The 22,110-nt window shown below is 39.1% G+C and overlaps 1 protein-coding gene across 1 annotated transcript; it reads left to right on the forward strand.

Moving 5' to 3' along the window:
- The first annotated feature begins 17,282 nt into the window (after positions 1–17,282).
- LOC120080153 lies at positions 17,283–21,682 on the forward strand. The gene is made up of 3 exons (XM_039034719.1): positions 17,283–17,985; positions 19,022–19,294; positions 21,184–21,682. Exons 1-3 carry the CDS (start codon positions 17,389–17,391, stop codon positions 21,445–21,447), a joined length of 1,134 nt encoding a protein of 377 aa, XP_038890647.1. The 5' UTR covers positions 17,283–17,388; the 3' UTR covers positions 21,448–21,682.
- The last annotated feature ends 428 nt before the right edge of the window (positions 21,683–22,110 follow it).

Consider the following 22,110-nt stretch of genomic DNA (forward strand, 5'->3'; position numbering starts at 1 on the left):
AGTTGGAAAATGATTCCATGTTCTATCAAATAGTCCTGGAATGCAGAGTCCAAAAACTCTCCACCTCGATTTGAGCGAAGTGTTTTAATCCGTCTATCCAATGCATTTTTAACTTTAGCCTTGAACTCTTTGAAATTTTCAAAAGATTCAGACTTCTGTTGCATAAGATAAACATACCCGTACCTGGAGTAATCATCAGTAAAACTGATAAAATACTCATAGTCATCTTGGGCTCGTACATTCATAGGACCATAAAGGTCAGAATGTACTAACTCAAGAGGCTCCTTGACTCTAGATCCTTTTCCAGTAAAAGGTCGTTTAGTCATCTTACCCTCAAGGTAAGATTTGCACACAGGTAAAGAATTTTATTCTAACTCACTTAGAAGTCCATTCTTAACCAATCTCTCAATCCTATTGATGATGTGCCCTAAACGAAGATGCCAAAGTTGGGTATTTTCTTTTGGAGAAATTTGTCGACGTTTTGATTGAGTTACAACAGTTTTGAACATTTCAGTATTATGGAGGGAATTAATGGCTAACTGTCTTAGCACATATAAATTCGATTTCTGATTTGCTGTGCAAATAAAGACACCATCTTTATGAATAAACGCTTTATTCAAATCAAAAGAAATAGTGTATTTACATTGCAATAAACACTTTACAGAAATAAGATTTCTTTTTAGTTCAGGAACAATATATACATCATTTAAAATAAGAAACCTATTTTGTAAAGCTAACTGGAGTCCTCCCACTGCCACAGTTGAGACGACGTGCCCGGTGCCTACTCGCATCGTCATCTCATCAACCTCCAGTTGTCGCCAAGATCTAATCTCCTGAAAAGAAGAATAAACATTGTTAGTGACACCTGAATCAATTGTCTAGGCAGAATCATTATTCTCCACTAAACAAGTTTTCAGCACAAGTAAATCACATTTACCTTTATCCGCCTTGGCCTTAGCCTTGACTGCTTTCTTCTCCTTTAGATACCGAGGACAATTCCTCTTCCAGTGTCCATCTTGGTTGCAATGGAAACACTTTCCTTTAGCAACTTGTGGACGCCTCGTTAGGGTGACAGACAGTGGGTTAGCAGGTGCCTTCCCTTTTCCCTTACCACCCCCTTCTTCTTCCTCTTTGCAAAGTTAGAAGTAGAAGGTGTAGACTTCGTTCCTGAGGTCGAACCTATATGGAACGTCCTGAAGGATGAAGCAACATTTACCTTACCCTTCTGCCTCTCCTTACTTTTCAGTAAAGATTGGTATATCTGCAACTTATTGAGGAGAGTTGTACGGTTATACTTCACTTTGTTAAGAATCACATTGCTAACAAAGTGCAGGAAGCTTTCCGGCAAAGAATGCAAGATTATGCTAACCTGGCTGCCCTCATCGATGGTAGACCCATTTAACTCCGCCACATTGAAGTGGACCATCATGTTTAGCACATGTTCACGAACAGAGGTGCCTTCTTAAATTTTGGAGTTGAATATGTATTTAAGAGCCTCATGCATAAGCTGTTCAAACGGTTGTCCAAACATCCCCCGCAGGGATCCATGATTTCACTGGCTGAGACCGTAGTCTCATGCTTCTTGGCTAAGACGTCAGAAAGACTTGCTAAGATATAGGCTCGGGCCTTTTCATTCGCCCTTCTCCATCGCTCGTATACCTCTCGAACATTTTGAGCGGCAATTGGAGCTGGAATAGGAGGACAAGCCTCCGTGAGAGCGAACATGAGATCCTTGATGATTAGGATCTTCGTGATCATGTGTTTCCATGTTGAAAAATTATCGCCAGTTAGTTTTTCGGTGCTTAACAACGATAAAATGGTTGTAGCCATATGAAAAACTTGGTGAAAATACAAAAAAAAACTTTATTAGATTTTGCTAAACCACTTTTTAACCAATCAATTTTGCAAAACAGTTTCAAGTACCCTAAGTTATAGACTTCTATTTTGTAATGATGCCCAGTGAGTCAAGACAAACGCCACCGGTGGGGTGATCAGTTGTCCCTTTACTGGTATGAGACATTCTCAACCATTAGGCAGAACCAACTCTTGGAACTGAACCTAACAGCCACCATTTTTCGGTCCAGAATCGTTAACCTTTAACTATTTTGTGTAAGTGGTACACCCCTGGTTTTGGGGTGTCAGAGTCCCGCCGTAATGCGCTTACCATAGGGAAAAGACAGATTTAGGACAAAGAGACTAAGTTACCTTATCTTCTAACAAGGAGATCAAATAAAGATACGCGCAAAACTTCCATCTTTAGGGGGACACTCCCAGGGTGCTCTCGAGGCGATGCGCAGTAACTTTATTTCAACCTACGAGGGAGACCGAGGGAGTATTGCTGTCGCCACTGCCCGCTCCCACTTATTATGGAACATTCTCTCCATCCACCTTGATATTGAACCTACCTAACACACCATCCGTTGGGGGGACACGCCAAAGGTGCCGCGAAGGCCGAGGTAATAGATCTCACGGTGTGGACTATTTAAGAGAAAAGTTGAAAAGTTCTTTCTAGAGATTCATTAACCTAGACAAATCGGCTATGATTTTTAAGTGTAAGTCGTCTTTTTAAACTCTGCTCATAAACAACGTTTGTTTATGAAATATAAACAAGTTCAAGTAGTCACATTTAAACACTTTAATGGACTGTCCTTAATTTGCATGCATGCATTAAATCTATCTAATTCACCTTTCCAGGTAGGGGTGTTACGTTTTCATCAACTTAAATACCCCAGCCTAGACAGAACCCGCCTTAGACAAAAGGTCCCTTATAGATAGATTTGCTACAGTTTAACCTTTTATTAGCTAATTAATCCTATTAAACTGATTAAAAGATTAAAGTCTTAGGGTTGCTAATCATATTAGAACCATGATCTTAGGTCTATGTGATCCAAGTTTTAAATAATTTAAAACCATGAATTAAACCTAAGTGAGCATGCATGTTTTTTTTATTTCTTTTAGTTCTAATTTCTCTTTAACCTTTAAAAATAAATAACTAAAACCATTGCGCACAACGAGGGATTTATAACATTTATAAAATAACCTATGTGTCATGCTTCATGCAATGTCCGATCATTACTATATATATAACTTTTATATTATGCATAATAACCAAACAAACATGCTATCATCCACCCTTATATTATAACAATTATAATATGAAGATGATGCATGTCAAAGCTTTATATGCATACATAATTATAACTCTTATATTATATGATGCATGAGCATGCTCTCACATAATTAAAATCATGCTTCTCTAAATTATAACAATTACAATAAAGGGATGATGCATGATCATTGCATAACTTAAGGTGGGATTTACTATATGTTCATACCATATGACATATAAAACATACATCGCATGTAATAAACAAAGGAATAATGGACCGGGATGATCCTTTACACAAAAAACCGGAATGAAAAATCCTATCTATTACATTTTTCATCGAGCATATCAGTTCACAGGTGAACCGGGTCTTGAACCGCCAGGAGGTCTTCATCGTGTAGCAAACTCCAGCAGGTAGACGATCGTTCCGCGCGCACTAAATGATAGGAACATAAGATAACGATCGCGTAGACGACGATGAGGCTATGAAGCTTGATCGTCCATGCGATCGTGTAGCGCGACGATAGGTAAACGATTTACCTTGAGTTACTAAGTGATCGTTTAGTCAGTTACTAATCGATGAATCTTGCTAACCTAAATGATTGTCTAGCGCACTTTAAACAATACACGAATGTCTCATCTTCTAACCGATGCATGCAACTTGGTAAACGATTTACCTTGCGATGCTAAGCGAACGTTTAGTCAGTTACTAAGCAATGAAGCTTGCTGACCTAAACGATTGTCTAGCATGAGCGCACATTAAACGATACTCAGTAATAGTGTGCCCGATCATCAACCCGATACGACTAACTCTTGATCACATTCTCCATCGTTTAACCAATGCGTTCAACCGCGATCGCGTACTCCTTCATCTTTATGATGCGATGGATAGCAATCGCATAGAACTTCTTCTGCATAATGTGATCAACCCTAAATGATCTTCTTCCTCGAAGAGCTGCAACCTTTGCCCAGAACTTCGATGAATGACTTAAGACTTCAAACAACTTTGAATACATACTCGATAACGATTATCATTGCCCGAAAACGCAGGGGCCTTTACAAATAATCGCAAATGTAAAAGGATCTTAAATAAACCAAAGCGAATCATCTTGAAAACATCCATTAATCTGGCATAACCATAGCAAATTTAACAATTAAAATAGCGTAGAAATGCACCCACCATGAATGTATATGTTATTTTGTTGCAACAGATGAAATTGGAGTATCAGAAACTGGCTCTGATACCAATTGAAGGATCTCATACCGAGAGTTCCATGAGCGTGTTCAGATCGCTCCGATTTCACAGTGACTGAAACACAAAAGATATACAATCAACACAAACGGTTATGCATATAAACCTAATTATCGGCATGCTCAGAACACAATGAATAACAGGGAAAGGGTTTATACCATTTGAAGACTCTCTTCGAACGAACCCTAAGTAACGGAAACCTCCAACAGTTCTACCAACACCCGGCGGGTATGTCGACTGCAACAACACGATCAGTATGAACACAAACACTACAGCGGGGACGAAACCACCACGAAAGAAACCCAGGTATCCTCGGAGTGAAAACCCAAAGAGTGGGCTTTGGTGAGTTTGGTAGAGGACGGAGGACAACGCGTCGTGTAGACGATAAGTAAAACTGTGCTATCGTATAGCAGAAGTACTTATTATATAAAAGAGCTACACGATCGTGTAGGAAAGGCTGAACAATAGTTTAGGAAAAACGTATGTGATTGTTTAGAGAGATCGTGAGGTAGACGAACGTGTAGACAGAAGAGCTTCTCTTGTATAGGCTCTTGCGATCGTTTCCATGAATTCTTTTTGGGCGGACGAAAAAATGAATGCACTCTTTTGAAAAATGAAAACGATTTTCATTTTTAACCCGTCGGTTACCATAACCAACGCAGCCCATTACCCACGTATGAACGTGGATGAATTGGTTAATTATCATATAATTAATCAATCAATCAATTAATAAATATAATCATATTATATTTATATCCTATAGTTTGATATCACATATCTATTATAGTGTTTTCTCCTCTACTTGATATAAATCATATTTATATCTAATTTCTTCCAAATTAATGTATCTCATACATTTAGCTAATTATATCAGTATGAGATTTCTGATCATAGCCCTTTTCTGGTTTCTACGGGGGAGATGAGAAATAGGCCACCTCCTACGTTTTGCTATTTTTCTCATTGGGCGGAGGCTTATAGTTTTATTGATACTATTAGGTCAGTGTGAAGAAGGTTAGAGGATGTGTCTCCCATGGTTAGCTTTGTGCGAAATTTGAAGGCAGTGAAGTGGGTTTTACGTGCATCGTTTAGTAGGTGTATCTCTGTGTTATCTGAGAAGATGCGGATGGCTAGGTAGATTTTGGAGGCTGCTCAGGCTGAGGTGGAGAGGGATCTTCACTCAGAGTCGGTATGTGCGGAGGCTGCTCGAGCCACTGAGGTGTTCTGGTTAGTGACTAGATTGGAGGAGGCATCGCTCCGACAAAAGGTCAGGGTGAGGTGGTTGGAGTTAGAGGATATGAACACGGCTTTTTTCCATCACTGTGTTCGATCTTGTCATAGTTGCAGTGGTTTATTTACGGTTGTGGATGTTGGGGGGACGCGCTAGACGGTGCATGATAGAGTGGCAGGGGTGGCGATTGAGTTCTTTCGAGGTAGTTTGGGGTCTCAGCCTGTGGGGTATAGGGATTTTACTGCCTGGATTGAGGATATTGTTGTAGTTTCAGGTGGGTCCCGAGGAAGAGGTGGAGGTGCTTGGTAAGTCCAGTGAGTCAGGATGAGATTCATAAAGCTTTATTCTCGATGAAGTTTGGGAAGACTTTTAGGCCTGATGGGTTTTCGGTGGATTTTTACAGAGCTGATTGGAGTGTGGTTGGGGATAATTTCTGTGATTTTTTGTTGAACTTTTTTTAGTCCTGTTACTTGCCTGGTGGAGTTAATTCTACTATTATTACATTATGGAAAAGAGGCGGGGAGCTGAACGTATGGAGGAGTTTCACCTTATTTCTTGTAGCAATGTTATGTATAAGTGTATCTCGAGGATCTTGGCTAAGAGATTAATGTTGTGGTTGCCTTCTTTCATCAGTGATAACCAATATTCGTTTGTTCTTGGTAGGTCAATTTTCGATAACATTTTATTGTGTCGAGAGCTTGTGGGGGGCTACAAGGAGGGACAATGGAATCCGCGTTGTGTGTTGAAGGTAGATCTTCAAAAGGTGTACGATTCGATGAATTGGGAATTTCTGTTTGGTGTGTTGTTGGCTATAGGTACGCCTCTTCAGTTTGTCAGTTGGGTGAGGGCTTGTGTTACGTCACCTACGTTCTCTGTGATGATTAATGGTTCCCTTGAGAGGTTTTTTCTACCAGGAAGGGGTTGAGGCAGGGAGATCCGTTGTCTCATTTTTTTTTATGATGGTGATGGAGGTCTTGTCCAGGTTGTTGAATAAACCTCCTGTGTGGTTTAGGTTCCATGATCGGTGTGAGCATGTCGGCATGACTTATTTGGTTTTTGTAGACGATTTGATGATTTTCTGTGCAGCTGAGAGAGATTCTTTGGAGTTTGTGAGACAGGTCCTAGTGGATTTTGTAGGGCTGTCTGGGTTAGTTGCAAATGTTGGGAAGAGAGCATGTTTGTTGCGGGTGTGGATCTTGGTGAGGCGGAGGAACTAGCTGTGTTTATGAGATTCTCTCTTTGTTTGCTGCCTGTTAGGTATCTAGGTTTATCGCTATTGACTGGTCGGTTGAGGGTTGTGGATTGTGCGCCTTTAATTCATAGGATTACAACTCGTATTAAAAGTTGGGCGGTGCAAACCCTCTTTTTTGTTGGAAAGTTGCAGTTTATTAGTTTGTTTTACAGTCCTTTCAGGTGTTTTGGTGTAGCATCTTCGTGTTGCGTGCATGTGTAACTCATGAGGTTGATCGTCTGTTATGTAGTTATTTATGGAAGGGAAGTGCGATGAGTCGAGGTGGTGTGCAGGTGGTGTGGGTTGAGGTGTGCTTGCTGTTGGGAGGGGGGGTTGAGTGTGAAACATGTGGCTTTATGGAATCAGGCTACTATTATGAAACTGCTCTGGCTTCTCTGAATTCGATCGGGTTCATTATAGGTGGCGTGGGTAGAGGCATATGTTTTGCATGGGCGGTCTTTGTGAGCTGTTCGTAGTGAGTTGAAAGTTCTTGGTGCTTGAGGGCTATCTTGCATTATAGTGATAGATTCAAGCATCTGGTTCGTTTGATGGTCGGCAATGGTCGGTCTTGTTTTGTTTGGTGGGATCCTTGGTTTTTGGGGGTGCAATTTTGGATTCATATAAATCTACGATGGTTTATGATGCAGGGAATAGTTTGGAGGCGCGGTTGTCGGAGTTTTTTGATAATGAGGGAGGTTGGAGGTGGCTTACAGTGACTTGGGAGTTGCTTGAGATCTGGGGTCTTATTCATGTAGTGGGGCCTAGGGTGAGGGGGAAGGATTATTGGGTTTGGGATTCGGGTGCTAGTGGACGATTTTCTATCAATAGTGCATGTGAGAGTTTGCATCCTCATCGTCCTAGGGTTTCTTGGGCTAGTATTTTGTGGGCGGAGGGTGGTATTCCGTACCACTCCTTCTGTGCGTGGTTAACTGTGAGGGACAGGTTGGGTACGCGGGATTGGTTGAGAAGCTGAGGTATGTTGTCAGAAAGGGAGGGGGGTGTTTTTTGTGTGGGGAAGGTATAGAGTCTCGGGATCATTTATTTTTCGAATGCGGGTTTGGGAGAGAGGTGTGGTCTAGTGTCTTGCATCAGTTGGGTTCGTTGCATCAGATGGCGGGTTAGGATATCGAGTTGAGTTGGTTGTGCCGAGTGGGGTCGAGTAAGAGGGAGCGTAGCAAGTTGTTCCATGTATTCTGGTGTGCTTCCATCTACTACATCTGGTAGGAATTTAATCGTGGGCTGCATGGAGGTTGTCCGAGGTCGGTGTTTGCTTTGTTTCACCTTATGGTCTCTACGGTTCGTGCTCGAGCTGCTTCTTGGCGGGTTGATCTTCTTGGCCTTCTCTAACGTGTTTACAGTTGCTTTTATTCTTTTTGAACTTGCTGTTGCTCTCTATTTTGTTGTTGTCCCTTGTTGTGGGGTTTTGGTTCTTCTTCTCTGGCTTTCTCTCCGGTGTTTTGAGGATTTTTTTTACGTTTATGTTTAGTTTGCTCAGGTTTTTTTCTTGTTGGCTTTGTTTGCATTTTATTGCCATGTCTTTGCTTGTGCATGTTGCTTTGATGCCTTGATCCCGGGCTGTGGGATCCTTCTTGTTGTATAATAATATCATCTATTCTTAAAAAAAAAAAAAAAAAATTCAAGACCTTACTCGACTACCATTATCTGAAAAACTATTCCCATAAAAGTTTTTGGCAGCACTAGGGATTCAAAATTTTCATATCAAATTAGTTGCTCACGATGTGAATCAATATTAACCATATTAATTTTACTAATGGCAATTTTTGAATACTGCTAAGAAAAAAAATATGTTTTCTTAACTAACAATTCAAAGTGTAGATTTGAACCTCTATCATGTCACTGGTTTTATTGTAATGACTCGACTCCCTAGAACTTATGCTAGGCCGTTACTATGCGAATACATATATTTGGGAATGAAATTTTTCATGAAAAGACAAAAGAAAAGACTAAAATAAATAAATTTTGTTAAATCAAATTAGCTCAAAATCAGAATTCAAGATACCCTAAAATTAAATAAAAGATTACTAGAAAATTTTGTCCAAACCACCAAAAGTGAAAAAACTGAAAATTTTCTAAATTCAACAATTGACTACGTTTAAAACCATAAAAACATAGAAAGACATGAGCAGAAAAATTTTGTTTAGTCCCAATGGCACGATTACGGATCTCGTCTGTCATTCGTCAGTGCGTGCTTACATCTTCTTGAAAAAGGAAATATGAGAATGAATGAACATGAAATACTCAATAAGTAACCCTACTATTGGGGTCAGACTAAGCATTTATGTCCAATAAAAATTCAAAATGAATTGGAACTTTATACTAGTAGAACCTGAATATTTCTTTTACTTGGCTCATTCTCTTACCTTTTCCTTAAACGTGTGTCACTTTCACATTCACCAGATTCGATGTATATCTCTTTCATATACATTGTATCCTCTAGGAATGTATCACTTTCATACATCCCAGGTATTCTCTAACAATGTAGGGATGTGCACCTCTTTCGAACACATGGTTATGTATACCTCTTTTGTATACACATAACCCATCGAGCATGCACCTTTTTCGTACACCACAGACCTCTTTATTTATGTCGGGATGTGCACCTCTTTCGTACACATGGTTGTGAATATACCTCTTTCGTATACGCATAACCCGTCGAGCATGCACCTCTTTCGTACACTTTAGTCCCTTTTAGGTATGTATCACTTTCATACATACCGACTCTAACACATCTCTTTCATGCACTAGAGCCCTTAGACATGCACCACTTTCATGTAGTCAATACTGTGATAAGAAAAAGAGATCACATCCAAATTCATAATTTCATGTAACATCTACATATACATGAGTCCTATGTAAAATCTAATAAATAATATCATGCTAAAAAGTTTTGACAAGCATGCATAATCTCATATTAATGAATCGACCCTAATTCATCACTTTCATGCACTAGACTCAAAACATGTACATAATAAATCTTCCATAATTTCATATTAAATCACATGGCATACATTCATAGTTTTAAAACAGATGACATGAAAACATATACATCAACTTATATCTAATTTTTCCTGGCACTAAGACATTCTAGTAGTAGCATCACTTACCTCAAACAATTAGCAAATTGAACCTCCTTCTTGAATCAGAAAAATCTCGAATCACCTGAGCATAAGAACATAGGCGACCTTAGTCACAAACTTCCAAAAACTAATTCCTAATCACTTACCCAACACGTGGTTTAACTCGAAACCACTCCAAACTTCAAAACCAAACCAACTCCACTGTTGAATTGTCAAAATCACCATTCTAACTCCACTGGACAGCAAAGTAAAACTTCAAATCTCGAGCTTAAAATCCAAAATCCAGTGGGTGTTAACAACTTGGAACCAAACGTTATTAGGTATTTAAGATTAGCAAAAATATCCTTTCAAAATAGTAGAAGACTTACTTTAGATGACAGGTCAGCGATGGAAGCGATCAACGACAGCTGGGCAGCGCTCACTAACGTCCACAGAGGCAGCGGCAAACGATTGGTAGAACGGAGGTGTTAGAAAGGAGTGTCGGCGATGACTGGAACAAATCTAGGCAGTGACGGAGTGGCGGGAACAGGTGGCGTGCACGAGCGGCTCCTCGGCAAACGACGTCGATGCATGAGCAAAAGAGAGGCGCGACGGCGAAACCCAATGGACGGCGGATACAAGTGGCGAAGGAGGCCGACCGACGGTGGCTGGATAAGGGCTGCGCTAGTTAGAGAATTAAAACCGGCGAAGAAGATGAAAAGGCAAAAAGACGAAGTGACAGAGAGAGGAAGAAGATGAGACGTTTTCTTTGTGAATATTTCTTTGTATTTCTTTCCTTGTATTTAGTGTTGGTATATAGAGGCATTAAATAGCTTTATACAATTTTAATAATAAAGAATAACAAATATATTTGTACACTTTTGATTGGTTGGGATAAATATTCCCTCTAACAATTTTTTCTTCTAGAAGGATGATGACATGAATTGAGTGTGCTGACTGTTTGTCTATGTATGCTGCTGATATGTTCTTCTCTTTCTCAAACATCCCCCTTCAAACGAGAGGGTACGTCAAGTACACTGAGTTTGGAACAAAGAGACTGGAAGTGAGAATATGTGAGAGGTTTTGTGAGGCAATCAGCAAGCTGACTTTCAGAAGGAACATATCGCACTTCCAAGGCTCCACGAAGGACATGATCTCGTACAAAGTGAGCATCGATCTCAATATGTTTTGTTTTGGCATGAAACACTGGATTAGTGGCTATGGCAGCAGCGCTTAAGTTGTCACATCCCAAGTTCCGACATCAGTTGATTGAGCCATATGACTTCAGATGCAGTGTGTGCTAAGGCCCGATATTCAAATTCAGTACTATATCGGGCTATCGGGCTACAGTGGTTTTCTTCTTTTCTTATCTCTTGCATTCCTTTGTTGAGCTCTGTCATCCTGCTCTTCGAGATCTTTCAACAGAATTCCCGATAAGCCTCTTTTGAATAGCTTACCATCATTAACGATATACCTTTAGGTTGGCTATATTCTTTAGCTGCAATGAATTTTCGATCATCAATGTTGGAAGCCCAATCTGCATTCAAGTAGACAGAGACTGATAGGTTAGAGCTTGGTTGAAACAATAGACCAGAATGTTTGGTTGCACTGATGTATTGAAGGATGCGTTTTATAGCTTACCAGTGAACATCCGTTGGTTTTTGAAGAAACTAACTTAGGTGATTAACTATATAGGAGATATCCGATCGGGTTGTGGTGAGGTACTGCTAAGCTCCAATGGTGCTTCTGTAAATAAATGGATCCTCAAGAGGAATGCCATCGGTAATAGACAGGTGCTTTCCAAGAACACTGGGGGATGGGGTGGTCTTCAAGTTTGTGAGTTGTAAACGATGTAGAAGATCATCAACATATTTTGCTTGATTTATAATGAGGCCAGAATCAAGATAGTGAACTTGAAGGCCAATAAAATAAGTGAGTTGCCCCAGGTCTTTGAGAGCAAAAGTGTTGTCCAGCGACCGAATGAGTTGATTGATTGTTGAGGGATCATTACCAGTTACAATAACATCATCAACATAAACCAGAAGGAAAATTACCGATGATTGCTTATTGTAGATGAATAGAGAAGAGTCAGACCATGAGTTTGTGAATCCCCATTGAAGAAGCTCCCTTGTGAGAGCAGCATTCCAGGCCCGAGGTGCATGTTTTAGGCCGTTAAGAGCTTTTTCAAGCTTGCAGACGTGATGTGGGTGGGATGGATTTACATACCTGGAGGGCTTTTTCATATACACATTTTCTTCTAGAGTTCCATTCAGAAATGCATTGTCAAAATCTAGTTGCCGTAGACTCCAACCATGAGAGGCAGTAATGCTAAGAATCACCTGAATTGTTGAAGGCTTGACAACCAAACTGAATGTTTCAAAGAAATCTATGCCTGAGTTCTGGTGAAATCCTTTAGCTACAAGTCGTGCTTTGTAGCTTTGAACTAAACCATCAGAATTGCGCTTGATTCTGAACACCCATTTGTGCCTTACTATATTCATGTCTGATGTAGGAGGTATAAGCCACTAGGTTTGGTTTTTCATTAAGGCAACATACTCGGCATCCATGGCCTACTTCCATGGAGGGGAAGCTAAGGCATCTTGAGTTCGAGTAGGTTCGATGGCCAACCAGTCAACAGAGGATGAGGTAGTGAGGATTTTTGGTTTGAAGATATCAGCTTTCCTTCGGTTTATCATAGGATGAGTAGGTAAGGGAATAGGTTTGGCTGATGAAGGATTGGTAAGGTCAGGTTGAAGGTGTCGAGTGGAGGAGGCAGAGGGTGCACGATCAAGTGGTGATGATGTTGGTAGACGATCAGGTAGACGATTAGGTATAGGCGAACAATTGTTTAGAAAAGGATTTGGTAGACGATCAGGTGAGGAAGGGACAGAAAGACGATCGTGGATGTAGATAAACGATCGTGTAGGTAATCGGGTGTGGGTAAATGATCGTTTAGGGATGAGAGAGGTGAACGATCGGGTTGGATTGATATTGGTAGACGATCACGTAGAGATGTTATTGGTAAACCATCGTGTAGACGATTACGTGACGGTAGGCGATGTATGGTAGGTAAGCAATCGTCAAGAGGTGGACGATCGTTTAGAGATGGATCGTGTAAGCAATCGGGTAGACGATCTGGTAGGGGTAAGCGATTGGTTGAGTGATTGTGTAGTGAAGGATTTGGTAAACGATCGTGTAGGCGATGGGTATTTGGTAAACGATCGTGTGGAAATGAATTTGGTATACGATCGGGTAGGCGATTTAGAGAAGGTGAGAGATGGGTAGTAGGTAAGCGATCAGGTGATGAATTTGGTAAGCGATGAGCATTTGGTGAGCGATCGTGTGATAATTGGTTGGATACACGATCGGGTAGGCGATTGGTGATAGGTAAGCGATCAGTTGGATTTTTGTGGGTGATGAGCAATAGGTAAACGATCATGTAGATGTGGGGTAAACGATCGTGTGGTAATTGGTAAACGATCGGGTAGATGATTGGTGATAGGTAAACGATCAATTGGATTTTATGGGCGATGAGCAATGGGTAAACGATCATCTACTTGTGGGCAGAGATTATTAGTTGGAAGGATGGGCAGGGTGTGTGTGGGTGAGGGATTGAGCTGGTTTTTGGTATTAGACTGGGATAGATGGGTGACGGGAAACTCATCCTCATTGAAGGTGACATGCTAAGAGATGATGATCCGGTCATCTTTGGATAAACATTTGAATCCTTTGTGTTGTTGACTGGGGCCTACTACACATATTTGTTTTAGTGAAAGTTGAATTTGTTGTGCTGAAAGGGCCAGAGGTATGGAAAACAAGCACAACCAAAGACCTTTAGCTTTGCAAAATTTAAGCTCTTGTTAAATAGAATAGAGATAGGGGATTTACCTCGCAGTACCTCTGTTGGGAGTCCATTAATAAACATGGTGGCAGTGAGGAAGGCATCCCACCAAAAACTCAAGGGTAGGCTGGCCTGTGCTAGCAGTGTGAGGCCGATTTCTACAACATGTCTGTGTTTTCTTTCTACTCAACCATTTTGAGCAGAAGTGTAAGGGCATGATAGCCGGACTAGGATTCCATTTGAGTTGCATAGCTGATGAATTTTAGCATACTCACCTTCATTATCAGATTGTAGAGCTTTAATTGTTTTGTTGAATTGATTCTTAACATAAATAAGAAAGTGTTGAAATGCTTCCAAGGTAGCACTTTTTTGTCTCAAGGGATAAATCCAAGTGTATCTACTGTAATCATCAACAAACAGTATGTAATATCTAAAACCATCTAATGAAACAATAGAGGCAAGTCTCCATAGGTAAGAGTGAATCAGTTCAAAAGGTTTAGTAGCATGGCTACCAGACTTAGAAAAAGGTAGACAGTGAGCTTTACCCAAAGGACATAATTCACAAAACAAATTCTCTTCATTACTTTGAACTTTCAGATTACATTCACTAATGATAGAATTCAAAATTTTCATTGAAGGATGACCTAGACGTCTATGCCATATGGCTTTAGATATAGCTACATTAAATCTTGCTATTTTTCCAGACAAAACTAATGTAGAAATGTTCTTATTTATGTTCAAAGGCCTTCTGTCCTCAATGTTCTGATTCTTCCACCCCTCTTTCCTTTCCATAACTACTTGGTCCAGGTGATACAACCCATCCTTAAGGTTTCCTTTCAGTAGCGTTTGACCTGTACGCTTGTCTTTAAGCACATTATGAAATTCAAAGTAGATGTTATTATCTTGGGCTAACTTAGATACACTAACCAAGTTCTTTGTAATTTCAGGAACACACAATACATTCTCAAGTATGGCAGTGTTCTTTCCATCAGATAATAAGGTATTACCAACACAAGATATTTGTAGTTTATTTCCATTTTCTACTATAACTTTCTCATTACCTGAGTATTCCCCTGGATTGTTCAAGTTTGAAAAATCAGTCGTGACATGGTTTGTAGCTCTATTGTCCACATACCAATTCAGATCAACAACTGTTTCTGGACCAGCAAAAGGATTGGAGTTTTGGGCAGCTATGAATGCGGTGGGGTTGGGTGGGTATTGTTACCAGGATTTGAGCTCTGTCCTCCCCTGTTCTATCTAAAATTCCCAACAAATTCTTTGTTAAAACGATTAAAGCACACAAGGGCTGAATGTCCATATTTACCACAAACTTGGCATGTAGGTTTGTTGCCACGTCCTCGACCAGTGTTGGAGTTGCCATTGCCTCCTCCACGTTGTTGATTAAAGAAGGGTCGAGAGTTGGTCTGATGGTAGATGTTCATCTGTCTGGATTCATTGAAGTTTCGACTTTGAGCCATGTTTACAACAGGGACAATGTTACCAAGGTTTCTTTGAGCATTTTGGTGTTCCAACTGTTTCTCATAGATGAGGAGCTCGGACTGCATATCCAGCCAAGAGATATCCTGTTTTCCTTGTATAACAGCGATGACCAGATTGTACACTTCCTCCAGACCGAGAAGAACCTGAGATATCAAACATCATCTAGGTACAGGACTTCCAGCCGGTCCTAAGTTATCAGCATTAGTTTTCATAATGCGTAAATAGTCCTCCATTTTAGAGTTACTTTTCTTGGTAGTCTGAAAAACATGGCGAAGAAAATCTTCTTCTGCTCTTGATTGCACACCGAAGAGGTCTTGGGTAGCTTTCTACAGATCCTTAGTGCTGTTGAAGCCTAACAGCTGCAAGGCTACTTCAGGGGTCATCGAGTTATAGAGTCATCCGAGTAGTAGGAGATCTGTTATGACCCATTGTTCGAACAGAGGATTTACTGTTCTGGAGCGAGCGAAGCTAGACGAGGCTTCATCGGTGCTTTCGGCAACGTCCCCACCTTAAAGGAGACCGAAATCTTCAGTCATTGCTGAGACGAACTTCGGAGGACAGGATTTTTCACTTGTGAGATGGCCTTCTAGTTTGTAGCTTCTTAGGATGGGTAATGCGAGGGTTTTCCATAATAGGTAGTTGTTTCGGTCGAGTTTCACGGAGTTGATTTGGTTTAACAATTGATTCAAGGGTGGGTTGGTGAAAATGGCAGTGGTTGAGGAAGATAAAGCGTTTGAAGAGGCGTTGGCCATCAATACGCTCTGATACCAAGTTAGAGAATTAAAACCGACAAAGAAGATGAAAAGGCAGAAAGACGAAGCGGCAAAGAGAGGAAGAAGATGAGACGTTTTCTTTGTGAATATTTCTTTGTATTTCTTCCCTTGTATTTAGTGTTGGTATACAGAGGCATTAAATAGCCTTACACAATTTTAATAATAAAGAATAACAAATATATTTGTACACTTTTGATTGGCTGAGATAAATATTCCCTCTAACAACTTTTTCTTCTAGAAGGATGATGGCATGGATTGAGTGTGCTGACTATTTGTCCATGTATGCTACTGACTTGTTCTTCTCTTTCTCTAACACGGCTAAGGCTTGAACACATCTGCGAGAGAGGAGAAATGCTAAAGTGTTTTTTTTTCGTCACGGGAAGAAGGAGAGAGATTATTTATTTTATTTATTTTCCTTTATTTTCTTTTTAACTTAACTCTAATAGAACATATATATATCTGTCTCTTATACACATCTAGATGTGTATAAGAGACAGCTATATAAGGCCATTTTTCATTTGGGTCTCCCAAATGAGGCCATCCGTACAAAAACCCCAAATTCAATCCTAATTGGATTTCAATTAATTATATACATATTCCTTTTTCCTCTTAATGTCTAAATAAAACTCCAAAATTTTTTGAATTTTAAAACCCAATCCTTTTGCAAACACATTTAAATCAATTATCTATAAAATCGATTTAAATTAATTTTCTCTCCAAATTATAAATAATTTCTAAATCTCCCAAATTTAATTAAAATTTTCAAATTGAATTAAATATTAAATTAAATCCAAACTCTCCTTAAATTAAGTTTAAATTTCCAAATGCTTCATCGAAGCAAATTTGGAAATTGGAATATCCTTGCCCAATAATTCAATTTAACTTCAAAATTCCAAAATAATCCCAAAATAATTCAAGATCATTAAATTTAAATTGTCTAAAAAATTTAGGACGTCACATTTATAGTTACTTTTAACCATTATTATTGATGCACATATTCTTGTTTAATGTAGACAAAAATAAAAATGTATACGTTAATGTCATTTTCTAAAACAAATCTTGTTAGGGTGTTTAGTTCACCAACTTTGCAAGTTAGTGTCAAACAATTCAATTTTAATATTCTCTATTTTGTATATTTATGGAAAGAGAAAAACGGCTCACTGTATGAAATTGATCCGATCCAACCGAACCAAGTAGCTACGGTCGGTTCTGTCCAAACCCGGTCCGGCTGGATGATTCTGCGAGGGAATTTCCTTTTCTTGTAATCGCTGCGGTCGTCTCCTCTTCTGTGTGTCCCGTTCTTCTTGGACCGAACACAGAACTTGTTCACTACGAACTCTCCAGCAATTCTTGTTGTGTGAATCTCTCTCAAAAATTTCCATGCTTTCCCGAATCTCAAAACCCTCTCAAAGAGTTGCTGAGGGTCTTCTCGCCCTCAGGCTCAGACTCCATTTCAGTCATCATCCGATCAGCTCTTCCAATGCCAATCCTCTTCGAGATCCAATCATCGCAAATTCCTTCTCTACATTTTCCTCTTTCCAATCGAAATTCCCTTCAAAACCCATCTTTTCAAATCTGGGTTTGTCCCAAATCCTCTATTCTCCCAAATTAACTGCCGGAAATTCTTCTCTAGCTACTCAATTCAATGTCTATCGTTCTGCTTCTAGGTTTAGATTCTTCTCTGTTAAGATTCCCGGTTTTGGGGGTAAAATCAATGGTAATTTCGCTAAGAAAGTCCTTGATAAGCCCGCTACGGCTGTTAGTTCTGCATTTTCGCGGTATCGGGAAGCTATTGGATTGCAGATTGAGGCTTTCTTCAAGAGAAACTATCTAGTTTTACTGGGGTTTGGAGCAGCTTTAGTTTGTGCATTGCTCTGGAGGATTATGTTTGGTATTGCCAACACCTTTGTTGGGCTCTCTGAAGGCATGGCCAAGTATGGATTTCTCGCTTTATCTTCAGCTATCGTTGCTTTTGCTGTGAGTTTTCTTTATTATCTCTCTGCCCTGTGTTAACTTCATTATCTAAGAAAATGGATTTGTTGATCCTTTTGTTTGCCTTGATGATGGTTGTGTTGAGCTTTTGCTGTTTACTTGTCATCAGTGGAAATGCGGTGATATGTTCCTCGTGTACCCCGAAGAGATATGATTGAGATGACAAATTATGGGACTGGTATAGAAATTATTCCTGCTTATTAAAGAGAAAACCATGTGGAAACCTTTTTGTTTGTGTTGATGTTTGGAAGGGAAATTTTAAGGCCTTCTATTTCTGATTTCCGCACTTTGGAAGGTTCTCTTGGATTTTGAACTATTCTCTGATAGTTATGGAAAAGAAAGAAGGAAAGAAAATGTACTACTTGTGACCTTGTACAGTTCGACATCTCTAAATGGAGTGCTGAACTCAAGTTTTCTACAAACTATTCTACTTATACCGTTATACGATCAGTTTAGATTGGAGGACTAGTCTCTTTTCATTACCTTAATGAAAAGTTTCGTATCGTTTTCTAAAAAAAGTTTAGAATGGAGGACTTTTTTTTGGCCCCCTCTGTTGGAGAAGGGACTTCTTGTCCCTTTGTCCTTTACGATGTTTTGTTTGGCTTTTAGCTGTTTGGATGATATGACCTTCTCATTTCCAATTAAAAGTACTACTGGCCTTAGCCAGTCCATTGATAGGCTCAGAACTTAATGATTTCATTAAGAAGCTCATTAATTTACTTTTGATTTCTGTTATTTCGTTTTAAGCTTCTAGTCAAGGAATTTGAAGGTGACCTTCTGCTTACACACAACAAGCACAGATTATTTTTGTTTCTATATAAATCCAGAGTCCATTTGTGCTTCTGTTGAGACCTAGCTTTCCTATTTGTCTTGACCTTTTCTCCTCACTCCAGTTTGTGAAAATTGAATGTTATTTTTTTCTTTATGAAGAATTGGCCTACTTTGGTGCAATAAAAAAATTTATAGCCTACTTTGTGGATTACCAATGTTGAATGGTATCTGCCCTTTTTTTCATTTCAAGGGCCTCTATATGCGCTCGAGATTCACTGTCAATCCTGATAGAGTTTATAGAATGGCCATGAGAAAGCTCAATACGTCAGCAGGAATTCTTGAGGTTATGGGTGCCCCTCTTACAGGATCAGACTTGAGAGCTTATGTTATGTCAGGAGGCGGGTTTACTCTGAAGAATCTCACACCAAATCGTCGGAGCAAGCGGTGCTTTCTTATTTTTCCGATTAGAGGTTCTGAAAGGAAGGGTCTAGTCAGTGTTGAAGTAAAAAAGAAGAAGGGCCAGGTTTGCTTTTTTGCTTGCCACTTTCTTTATGTTTAAATATCACGAAGTTATATTTTTTTAATCTAGAAGAATCATTTTGGTATTATTTCTTGACATGAAGCTATATATGGATTTTCTTTTTAATTTCTGGATGATCACTATGTTTTTATGATTTTTTTTATGTGGAGAAATGTCTATTTTGGCTTCCTTCCCTCTTTATTTTTCCACTACCTAGTTCTTTAAGTTAGTTAGTTAACGTATAACGAATGCCTGTTAATTCATAATGCATCAAAGAGGTTATACGAATGCACGTTACATGAACATACCCGTTTGTTGTAATTGGATTTCCCAATAGATCTTTGATAGGCAGGTGAAGTAGATACGTGAGTTAGTTGACATAGATTAGCTGCTGACATATGTTGGTTTGAGTGTTGAAATATGGTTTAAGGAGTTTGTTGGCCCTGAGCTAAAAGTTATGAAGGATGTTGTTGGAGAATTATCCAAATATAGGGATAGAATTGTGGGAAAGAGAGTCGTCTCAACACGCGATTGACCTTGTATTATCCTAATCTACACAAATATACATAATGAGCTCCTATCACTTTTAGAGAATCATCATTGGTGTCATGGATGAAAAGAATCTGGAAGGCTGACTAAATAAATAAGTTGAAGAGAAGACAACAATATTGAGAGGAGTTGATAAACTAATTAGTGAGAAAGAGACTCATAATTTTTTTTGGATATCTGTGAATGTTTGTGCAAACTTGTGTGCATCTCAACCATTCTCAAGAACTGCCTGCTCCTACTACATTTAGTCGACAAAGTAACTTACAGCATATTTGACCCTAGGTATGTGGCTGTTATGGCTTGAACCCATTCTCTTGATGTCATTTCAAATGCTAAATGCTAATTATATTGACTTTTATTGATCATTAGGCCAACCCATTGTGGTTGAGACTCGACCATTCCTGGAGGATGGTTGAGGGTCCTCTTGAAGAGTACCATTTGTGCAAGATTGTGGACCCATGATTTACACTCATTAACAAGTTAAGGATAAACCATCAGAGATGATCTGGCTTGAATTTACTAAGTTATATTAAGGTAGAGGTTTCAAATAGTGCACGCAACTGCCTTATAGGAACATCGACGGTGATCAACTAGAGGTGGAGTTTTTGCCCCTCCCTTTTTCACTCTGCCCGTGTGATGAACTTGCAGAATCTTTTTTCTTTGTGGAGGCTACTTGTATTTAACAAATGATCATCCTGCAATTGATTGGGAAGTGGTGAATCCTGTGATCCCAAGTTTTGTGTTTTGCACATTCACATCCAAGAATTGTAGTTGAATCTGTCAAGGACTTGGAAAAATGCTATCAATCATGGATTTTTGTTTCTTTAGTCATACAATGGACAATTATTAATTTTCAAGGAATCCTGTAGAAACAAAACAAATTTACCAAGTCTATACTCGGGGAGAAATATGGTCAATTTCTTTTAAAACGTGAGCCACAGTAGTAGCATAAAAGAAGAACTAATTTTAGATGTTTCAGTCTATTATCTGGAATTGGGACAACCCACCTGACCCTATAATATTTGGGTGTCAAGGAAACTCTTAGGATATTAAATCATGAGTAGGTGGTCACCAGTGGATTGAACTCATCCCCCTTAGCATTTTATCAAACTCAATGTCATTTATTTACCATTAGGCTAAGGCATGATGGTTATTTGGAATTGAACTCGGAATTGGATATTTCATGATTTGTAGTTATTTACATCCTCCCATGGCTAACCACCAACCCACACACCAAAAGATCAGTTATGAAGTTGCTGAAGAAATTCTATTGCATATTGTACAATGTGCTTAAGTAGAATAATTTCCCTCATCTGAATATATGGTCTTATCTTTCTTTTTAGTATGATATGAAGCTACTGGCAGTTGACATTCCCATGGCATCGGGACCCGACCAGCGGTTATTTCTGATTGGAAACGAAGAAGAATACAAAATAGGTGGTGGACTGATATCTGAACTAAGGGACCCTGTTGTGAAAGCTATGGCTGCTACCAAGGAATTTGATGATCTCGACCAAATTGAGGAAAAGGAGGATGCAGAGAGAGAACTTCAAGAGGCAGAGAGAAAGCACCAAGAAGAGATCGAAAAACTCGAGAAAGGGCGATGAATTTTGCAACATCATTGTCTTCATAGCAATTCTTTGGAGCTGTTTTGAGTATCTAACCTCATCTTAGAAAAATCCACTTGATTTTAAGAACCCCAACTCTGTATGTTTATTGTATTTTTTGAAGGCTCACTTTTTGACTTTGTGCAAGATTTCCTTTGAATTTTAGAGTTTTCACAAGGATCATTCCGGCAAGCAAGTTGAAATGTTGAATAAAGCTTGCAATGTTATTACGTCATGTTTATGTATGTATGCTTTTGCCTGTGATTATTACTAATTTAATCCAAATAAAACTTTCAAAATGAACTTAGTTTGACTAGTTTAAACATATACATTTAGTGTTTGAATCCATACGAAGTTTGAGAATAAAAAATGCATTTATTTAATTTTTCTAAACAAATCATCCATCATCCATTCTAAATTTAGTGAAAGATGTACTATTTTGTGTAGCATGAGAAAAAAATTTAGGAGACTAATATGAGCGTAGCTCACATGTTATTGTGTTTGCACTATCAATCTTGAGGTTCGAGATTCAATATCTTCACTCCATGTTTTAATACAACATCTTTAAAAAAATTGAAGTTATTAGATACTTATCTCTAATTGATGGTTTGTTTGAAAATTGGATGGTTTGTTTGAAAATGTTAAAATTAGTTTAGAGTTAAT

This window comes from Benincasa hispida, chromosome 6 (genome assembly GCF_009727055.1).
Source record: "Benincasa hispida cultivar B227 chromosome 6, ASM972705v1, whole genome shotgun sequence".
Classification (NCBI taxonomy): Eukaryota; Viridiplantae; Streptophyta; class Magnoliopsida; order Cucurbitales; family Cucurbitaceae; genus Benincasa; species Benincasa hispida.

Coding starts and splice junctions, on each gene's coding strand:
- LOC120080153 (XM_039034719.1), top strand. CDS start 17,389: ATGCTTTCCCGAATCTCAAAACCCTCTCAAAGAGTTGCTGAGGGTCTT. Junction 17,986..19,021: donor CAGCTATCGTTGCTTTTGCT/GTGAGTTTTCTT, acceptor TTTCATTTCAAG/GGCCTCTATATGCGCTCGAG. Junction 19,295..21,183: donor TAAAAAAGAAGAAGGGCCAG/GTTTGCTTTTTT, acceptor CTTTCTTTTTAG/TATGATATGAAGCTACTGGC.